The 9,813-nt window shown below is 29.4% G+C and overlaps 1 protein-coding gene across 1 annotated transcript in view; it reads left to right on the plus strand.

Moving 5' to 3' along the window:
* LOC106688126 (constitutive coactivator of PPAR-gamma-like protein 1 homolog) overlaps positions 1–9,285 on the plus strand; it is a gene marked incomplete in the record, with an annotated part of 33,896 nt that extends 24,611 nt beyond the window's left edge. Inside the window, 6 exon segments of the mRNA XM_067044616.1 lie at positions 1,844–1,957; positions 2,122–2,210; positions 2,823–2,923; positions 3,037–3,120; positions 3,232–3,338; positions 6,073–9,285. Of these exon segments, the coding sequence (XP_066900717.1) occupies positions 1,844–1,957; positions 2,122–2,210; positions 2,823–2,923; positions 3,037–3,120; positions 3,232–3,338; positions 6,073–6,137 (560 nt within the window).
* Between the last annotated feature and the right edge of the window lie 528 nt (positions 9,286–9,813).

The raw sequence follows: 9,813 nt of genomic DNA on the forward strand, positions 1-9,813 counted from the left end.
ATTTTATTTGAATTTATCATGGAGTAAAACTTTTCTAATTGTTTACTAAATCACTAAAGCTGACAGATAGTCTCATAAGGAAGAGTACCGGAAAAGAATCTAACAGTGAGAGAATGTTGGCACCTTTACACTTTTGTGGTTATTTCATTGTTACTTACCTTTGTTTATCATTTACAGTAAATATTTAATGTTATAGTTTATATTTTTGAAAGATATTAGTTGTTAAAAATGTGAGTTGTTTATATTTTTTATAAAATTTTTAATTGACATACACTTTAACTTACATGTAATGAACAAATTATTAACTACTACTACTACTATGTTGATTCTGATAATTTTTATTAGTTCAATCTTCGGTTTCATATCGCAACACTCATCACCAGTAAATAAAAAACCAATACATTTTTTCTTGTTTTTCTCTTTTTTGTTTGAAATAATTAGTATTTGGTAAACAAATTGATTTAGCTTCATTTTTGTCCCCTTAATAATTTTTTTGAAATTTGGCATCACCTATTGTACTATATCAATTTTTTTTCGGTTTTAACAAGATATAAACAAAAAAATATTTTTTTATAAAGTCATTACTTTGTTTCTAAATCCTTCTAGGTTTCTTTTTTTCAATTAAAATTAACTTATGCTTATTTCTCACATTCAAACATGATTTACTTGTCACAAAAGTTGTACCATCGTTTAGATAAGGATTTTAACTATTGGTTCGTAAAATATTTATAGTTTTAAAACATTCTACAAAGTATTATGGTATTCTATATAAGAAAATGATAGTATAATGTAGTAGCAACCTAAAGCTTTAAAATAATTATGATCAGCAACTGTATCCAAAAACAGTTAACAATTTATGACAACTAAATATTAGCTGTAGCTTTCCATTTAATTGCTGTTCCAGTTACAGCTTTTGTCGTTATAAAAGGTATGTTCTTTTAGAAACAAAATTTTATTAATATAAACATTAAATAATAATGTTAGTTATTAATTGGGGTTTAAATTATCATGTATCATAAAAAACAGCCTACAGGTTACTGAGTTATTCCATTTAAAGTGAGAAGATCGAGAACTATTGTGCATTTTTATTAAACCTTCCACAAAAGAAAAGCCCTGCCCATGTCTGTTTTGAATATTTGCTTCTTCTGACTATAAAAATGCTTTTTATAGTGCTTTCATTAACTCCACAACAGTAAAGTAAAGATACCTGGTTTGTTTTTCAGTGCTATTTCTGTCCAAAGATGTATTTTTTGTTTGTGTTAGTTTGTTTTTTATTTAAAATTTTAATAAGTTTATTTTCAATTAATGAAGTGATGTTATTTTAAGTGTAGCCATGAATTTTAAATTAGTGACAAATTTTACCATATTCTATGAAATACTTTGAAGAATAGTTGAAGATTTGGTCTGTGAAATCCTGTTACTAGAAGATAAAAAGTTGATTAGAAAATATCTGAACAATGGAAATAGGAGCTTCACAGCTTCATCTACTATTGTGTGAAATTTCCTAACTTCCTGTATATGTTGCTTGATATATAATATAGGAGGAAAACTTAAGCCTACATCTGGTTTCAGGGGAAACTACCTATCTTAGAGGAGATTTTAAGTGTTTGTAAATTGGAAGTGATTTCCTGATAGATTTGAAAATTTAACTTTGCACAGTGGTGAAATATTAAATTTTACTCAGTCAAGTTTTAGCCAAAATAAATGTAGATTGGTGTACATGGGAGATTTTAAAACTCCTATTCACATTCATCCCAATGATACTTCATTTTTCGCAAAAATCCAGCCAACGTCAAAACATCAGCCACAAACAAATATACATAGACAATCTTTTTTTCTCTAGGTGAAGCCTCTCGTGTCCATGCCGTAATGCCTGCAGGTATGGCAACAGCTCCACCAGGGCGCCAGCCTAATCCAGTTACCAGAGGTGCCTTACAACCCAGCATTAGAGGAAGAGGTAATCATTGTGTTTTTAGAGTTTTTCGATATATGTCAATTGTTTTAATTCTGATTCTAAATAAAATATATTTATAATAAATAATGTTTCTTTATACAACAATTTAGATCATATAAACAATAATAGTTAAACAGATTTTTAGATATTTATTTTGCTCTTTTTAGGTATGACCACTGGTGGCAGACTTGAAATTGCTGGTGTGGTTGTTGGACATTGGGGCCCTAACTGCAGACTTATGGCACCACCACCACAGGTAGTTCTTTTAAAATAAAATATTGAGCTTATGGGTATTAGTAGTCAAAATATAACAATTTGAATTTATGCAGGGCCATGAATCATTAAAATTACAATTCGTTGCTTAAGCCTGTGGATACCTCATAACACTGAAAAAATTAAAAGCATGTTTATTACAATTCAAAAAATCAACTCGTCAATCTGAAGTTTCAACCATGATTTTCTAAGATATTTAACTTTTCCTGACCTCGATCATTTTTTTAGAGATGTCTCTTTAATGAGGTGTTCTTTTTAATGACGTATTACAAGTTAAGTAATAAAATATATTGTTCCATATAAAATGTTATTAAGATATAAGCCAACTTATGAACGATTGAGATGCCACAATTTCGTGATCAAAATGTTCATTCAATGGGTGGGGATAGGAGTATAGTCTTAATTTCTACCTCTGGTGCTTAAATGCAAGAAGATTGAAATTTATGCTTTAAATTTTCATTTATTTTTAAGGAGTTTGCTCTTATGTTTTGTATGTTACTTTTTATGAATCCTTTAAGTAAATAGTATCTTAAAATCATTTAAAAATATATTCAGCTATCCATATATATTTATAAATTTTTTTTTTACCTCAAAGAACACTGGTAGAAGGAAAGCTCTCCAAGCTGGTAATGCAAAAAAAGAAGTTAGAAAAACTGGTAAAGGAAGAGGAATGACTATTGTTAATCCATATACAGGGTCAGTATGATCAAATATTTGAAGCTAAAATATTATTTATGATAGTAATAAATCTAGTCATATTATGCAGATATTATGTTTCGCTTTTGTTTTTATTTAATTTTTAATTACAGTGAAGTTGTTAATGCTGCTCAGCTGCTGTCACAGGATGATAAAAAGAGAATCTTGACCAATTCCGAGAACAACAAAACACAAAAGTGAGTCGACACCAATTTCTTTTAGAATATTCTTCATTGTTAGTATTTATTGCTTTATTAAATATTTTTAATTTTGGCCAATGTAATGCTAACAACACAATTTTTAATTAGAAATGTCACAGTTGTGGAAAATGGAGATAGTAAATCTGTGCCATTGCCTGATGCTTCAGCTGCTCCTGAACTGAAGGTTGGTGAAACTACTAACCTTATGCAGCAAGGTAATTTATATATTTAGTTTCTGAAATTTTATTATCATTAAAGCAATTGTAGCTGACTAATTTTTTTAAAATTATGTATTGTATTTTTTTAAAGTAGGAAAATAGGACTTATTAACATATTCAAGTTATTTATAATCAACTATTAAATTTGACACATTTTACTTTATTGTTTTAAGATTTTTTCATACTAAAAGTAATTCATATTATTCAGCCAATTTTGTATCCCAATTATTTATTTTAATTTCTTCATTTTTTCCCCAGTCAGGTGTAATGTTATATTTAATTGTACCTATGAAATATAAGTGCAAAAATTGAATACTTTTGAATTTTAATGTCCTATATAATAAATTGTAAACTACTGTAAGGACGCAGCATTTTTCCTCGCACTATTTAAAATATGTATCGACTAGTGCCTACAATGCTGGTAAGAAATTGTGGAAAAATGGGTATTCAGGGGAAAAAAAGTGCTACTTTTACAAGTATTTGCTTATAACCAGGTATTAATAACACAAGATGGGAAGGATATCTGCTAACTATGAGATTAATGAGGCCCCAAAGTAAACTACAATAAGACAACATATTTGTGCACGGAGAGATAAGATGGCATTGACCCAACATTAGGGAAACTGTAGGATGGACCAATCCTATTACCTGTTTTTCATTATACAAAGTGAAGGTAGAAGGAATCCCAAGATTGAAGAAAAGAATCATGAATAGAAAAAAAAGTAGCAAAACTTTATTCCTTACACTAGAGCAATATACTAATAAATTGGGGAATATCAGGGGGGATTCAGGAACGGAAGATCATACTAAGAACAAATTATGAGTCTGAAACTACTAATAAATTACTACAACTCCAGGGTGAACAAAAATCTTTATATCTCCTGTGTGGACTTTAAGGAGGCCTATGATTCTGTGGATAGGAGGGCTTTACTGGAGATTCTGGAAGAATATGGAGTGGACAGAAAGACAAGGAGGTTGGTTGAGCAAACGCTGACCAACACAACCTCGAAGGTGAAATTTCAAGAAGTCATCAGTGGGCTCTTTCTGGTCAGGACGGGGCTCAGGCAGGTAGATTATCTGTCCCGGTACTGTTCAATGTAGTGCTGGATGAAGTAATTACGATTTATGGATCAAATAGTGCAGGGGCAAAATTAGGGGCCAAAATGAATAACATTGGAGTAAGTTGTCAGGTGTATGCTTATGATCTGGAGCTCCTGGCGGAATCTGCGGATGAAACAATAGGGCAGTTAAACACCTTAAATGAAAAAGCTGAAAGAGTCTGCTTGCAAATATCATTCGAAAAAACGGAGTTGATGACTATGGGTTGAAAATTTCAGGAAAAAACAGTTAAAACAAAGTATGGGGAAATCAGGGTCACAAATAGCTTCAAATATTTAGGGGAAATTATTTGTAGTTAGAGTTAGAAATTATTTGGGTCTGAGAGAAAGGGTATGGAGGAGAGGTTGGTCAAAATGGAAAGACTCAGCTTTGCCACCAGTAGCCTATGGTAGTAATCATAAGAACCAAAATGGTTTGGCTACAATTTGCAGGCAGCCTCGCTTTTAGAGGGCCTGTTGCCTATCTGAACTGCAGAGTGCTATGTACTGTCTCGGGATTTAGGCGGGATGCCGAGATAATCGCTGAAGGCCATTATCCCAAAATAAGTTAATTAATTAATTTATATTGAGTCCTACAAAACTATTATTATAATTTTTTATTATATTAACAATTATTATTATAATTGTATTCTTTTCCAAAGGCTTTTTGTGTGTGTTACCAATTAAATACCTTTATTTTTATAAGTGTATATGTATATAGTGTTGTTACCATTAATTATATGATATAATAAGGGTGGTATTGGGTCATATAATAGTGTATAAACTACATAAAGGGAGTAAGTATTTATTTACAATGATAGATAAGTATTTATTTACAATGATTGAAATGATTCAGATAATTGATTTGCCATAAAATATACATCTGAATGAGTGCTGATTTGGATGATTTGGGTGGTGAGTATAGTAATGTGAGTGTCATCTTGTTCATAAGGAATGGTGTCCAGGTCTCATAGCCTGCATCTTGCCCTTTCTTCGGCCTTCCTCCTTTTACTGCTTCTCTCTTCTATGCTTTTTTCCTGGTGTCGTTGTCCTGCCCCTTTTCTTCCACCTTCCCTTAGAGGCTTTATCTTTTCCGAATCTAATTCCTCATTGGCCATAGTTAACAAAACGCCCCCTAGGTGAGTGTGTCTCCCCTAGGCCTGAGAGGAGGTGAGAAAGTTCTAGGGAGGGTTTCTACCTTTCCTAATTGGCTTCTGCCCTTCGGTATATAGCAAGAAATGCGTGAAAAGCTGTGACAACACGACCAAGTGCAGTACACAAACACAGGTGCCTCTATGTGTGTTGACAGATATATCCGGGGAACAGGTATCCTCGCAGATGTGGCTAAATCATATTATGATATTTACCATATTGTTGTTGTCAGAATGTTAAAACCTCAATATATAGCAAGGGATGTACTTTGTACCTAGTCAGGTTGTTTCTCTCTTTACCCCAAAATGTCTTCAGGGTTTTATGCTTTTAATTTTAATTCACATACAGTCTTTAAACTAGATATTTAATCACAGCAGATAAGATAATATGAAACTTATTATTTTTAGTAATGTTTTTGCCCAAAACATAACCTAGAAATGGAAAATGCTGGTCTAATTTAATCATTAATGCTTATTTTTTAGGTGTAAACTGCCAAGTAAATGGAGAAACGAGCAACAGCTTTGAGAGTAGAACCAGCGAAATATAGACTTCTTCTCTCTAGTGAAGTTTTTTTTTTGTTTTTTTAATGGACCATTGAACAACTTTTTTATATTTATATAAATATATATATATAGTTTATAAGTTAAGTATATATAGATGTATGATAGATCGCTGATTTTTTTATAAATAGTCGTACGTATCGGCTAAGACTCATTTTTCGTTATCTGAGATGTAAAAAATATTTTTTATACTATGAAAAATGAAATGAAAATAATAATTGTGTTAATAATGTCATGAATGTGTGTGTGAAAGTCATGATTGAAAGATATTGTGAGAAAAAATGTTGAATAGTTATTTCTTAATTTTTTTGTTAAACCTTGCCTCTTCAGGTGAACTGGCAAAACATTGTGATAATGTTTTTTTTTTTTTAAAAAAAAAAAAGAAAACATGTTAGGGGTTGTTATTTTTTGAATGGCGGGTTATTTATTTAAACCTATAATTAATAAAACCGATAACAGTTGTTAAATCATAAAAGATTTAAAAAGTAACAGATGGTGAGAGAATATGATTGAAAGCACCCAAATCACCCCTAAACAATTCTCACATTAACTATTGTTCATATTTGTAGCAGAAACCGCAACAGTCTGTTACAACATAACACTGATATGGAAAAAAATTGAATTGATACATTCATATGTATTTAAAAGTTTATGAACTTTTAAAATTACAAAAAGAAAATTTAAGAAGAAAAACCACCACCAAATACAGGTTGAATTTCTCTGTTTAACAGAGGAATTTCTGGGTTTTATTTAATTATTATTGATTATACTTATTGTTATTATTCTATTTGAATGAATTTACCTGAAAAACTCGACTTTGGTGTATTGAATATTTAACATTATACCGTGTAAACTCTATGTCACTACATAATTTTGCACCTAGAGGCAAATCTCTATTGGTACTTCAGTCATTCAGTAAATGTATGAGAGAACATCTCATGTCATGAATATTTGGTAGAATCTGAATGTTAACTCTTTATATGAAAAGAAAAAATATATAATACAAAAGTTAAAACTTTTTCTAATGTTTTATTTGTCGTTGCCTGAATTGCGAGATCTGTTAAAGTTAATACTGATGATCACATGTAAATTGATATTTATGGTGGGATATAATAGTTTATTCCTCCACATCAAATTCATTGTAATTGATACACAACTAGAGAGGGGTCATACACTTAATTATCACGAAACTTATGACGAATTATTCAGGAAAAAACAATAACTAAAACCGGTATTGAGTTTATATGGTGCATAAAAGTAAACAAAAGCACCACTTTCTTTTGTATACGAACATTTGAAAGTTTTGAAAAAATAAATACGCTATCACTTCATCGATTTTATGAAGTGATCTTGGCTCGTTTTTATACATTTAATGAGAGCTTGGGATTAATTTTATTAAATTTAATTTATCTTTGTTCTTTTGAAGATAAATGTAGTATGTAAATCTGATACTTTATTTGTTGTATATCGTGTTAGGACTAGACAAGTATATTTTGTTTCGTTTTTATATTAACTATTATCGAGGAATTTTCCTCCTTTAATTTCAACATGTTTGTCACTTTTTTATAAATATCTATAAATATAAAAATAAAATTATTAACTGTTAGTAGCAATCATTTTTAAGGTTTTTCTATTTGAACATATTTACTATTAAAACATTTTTATATATAACTATTATGTAATTATATGATACACTTATGAATATATAAATAAATGCATAGTTTTTATATAGCGCTAAAGAGATTTAAAAAAATAATAAAATACTAAAAAAAGAAGATGAAGATGTTTATTACAGACAAAGTGTTTGACCCCGATAGGTCTTGCAGGTCAGGCGACATTTCAATTTGAGATATTGCTTTGATTTCTATATATGCTTTTCTTTATTTTGATTGTTTAATTTTTAGTAGTTGGTTAATAAAGTTATAGAACGGGCATTGCCTATTTTCATCTTAAGTATATATCTATGCAGTTTTAAGGAAACAAAAAAAATATATATGTAAATTTAAGTATGTAAGTGAATAATATATATTTTGTGAGGGGTAAAAATTCCCCGCGAACAAGGCGCTCTGGGATATAAAGCTTTTGCACTTTCAATTTAATTGAACATTTTTTATATTTATCCCCATAATACTGCCATTCCTCGATAATATGTTGTTTAGATGCAATGTATTCATTTTTGCTTCAAATTACTACTTCAAGTTTTCACATTTAACTGTACATGAAGTACAGTGCATATAACAACCAACGATTTCAGATCAGTAATTGTTTCAATTTCTTATATTTTAATAATTTTTTTTTATTCTTTAATTCTTATCGAACAACATAGTAATACAGCGGTTATATCTGATTTTGGCATATTAATAGTTTGATCCTGTTGCTTATTGTCATAGTATTGGTCTGCTTGCAAATTATTATCCCATGTTAACAATTAATAGTAAATATATGAGATACTCGATTTATTTGTCATTCATTAGTGTTGTTTAATCAATTGCTTTTCTGGTAATAATAGAGGAATAGCTGTATACTAATTATGTAAATATTGGTAATAGATTTAAAACATTGTTATCTCATAATTTTCCCAGATCGTCTTAACGCTAGCTGGTATAACATTTAGAATATTAACGTCATTTATTCAATTTTAAGAGGAAAATTGGTAATACTTCATAGTGTAACATTGTATCCTAGAGTTAATATAAAAGTGGGAACTTTAGTTTACCTAGAATTTATCAATTAATTTTTGTTGTGTCAGTATAATGCTATATTTCACATATAATAAGGAACATAATTTAAAAAAAATATAAAAAAAAAAAGTAAAAATAAGGTACTTCCCCCTCCTTACTGGAATATCAGATGTTTGTTTTCCCTAAGTATTATAATAAAATGTTTTGTATGTGTTGTAAACTAAATTCACACGTGGGTAAGTGGTGGATAAACTTTAAAATTTATTTTTTTTGCATTTATTTCTGTTAGTATATATATTTTATGTTGTGTTTTGATTTGATTTCTGATTTTGTGAAACATTAGGAAAGAGCATTAAATATTATTTTTTGTCTTTATCATCTCTTGCATGTTTATTTATGGTCAATTCAAGGATGAATGGGTGCGAAAGTGTGAATAAATATTTCTGGAAACTTATTGTGTTGTTTTTCTCCCTATTTTATTCCATTTATTCAATGTTTCATAGTTGTACTGATGATTTATGATGTATTGAAAAGTATCAGTATTTTATGTAAGACACAGATACTGGAACACAGCGTATTTCTTATCTTCAAGTGATGACAATTTCAAAGAACTAGGTTCTCTTTAGAACCAATTTGTAGTAGATAAATCACTTAAAACTGCAATGTATGGCAATATTTGTAATAATAAAAAACAACACCTATAATACAAAGCTATTTTATACAAAAATTTATTAAGAAAAGATTGTGCTGTTAACTTGCATAACATTTTGTTTAAATTTATTGTGTATATAAAGATAGGACAGATTGGAGAATGGTTTGTGTTTTGTTTAAAAAGTAATGAACAGCTTTTTTAACTCTAGTATCTGAAACAAAAGTAATTTACTTGCTGCTTGTGATCATAAATCTAGGCCATTTTTTAAAGTTTTAAAAAATCCCATTATAATAAATTGTATATTTGCTTTTTATTATTATTTGCACTTAA

This window comes from Halyomorpha halys, unplaced genomic scaffold (genome assembly GCF_000696795.3).
Source record: "Halyomorpha halys isolate HHAL.00 unplaced genomic scaffold, Hhal_1.1 Scaffold1056.1, whole genome shotgun sequence".
Taxonomy (NCBI): Eukaryota; Metazoa; Arthropoda; class Insecta; order Hemiptera; family Pentatomidae; genus Halyomorpha; species Halyomorpha halys.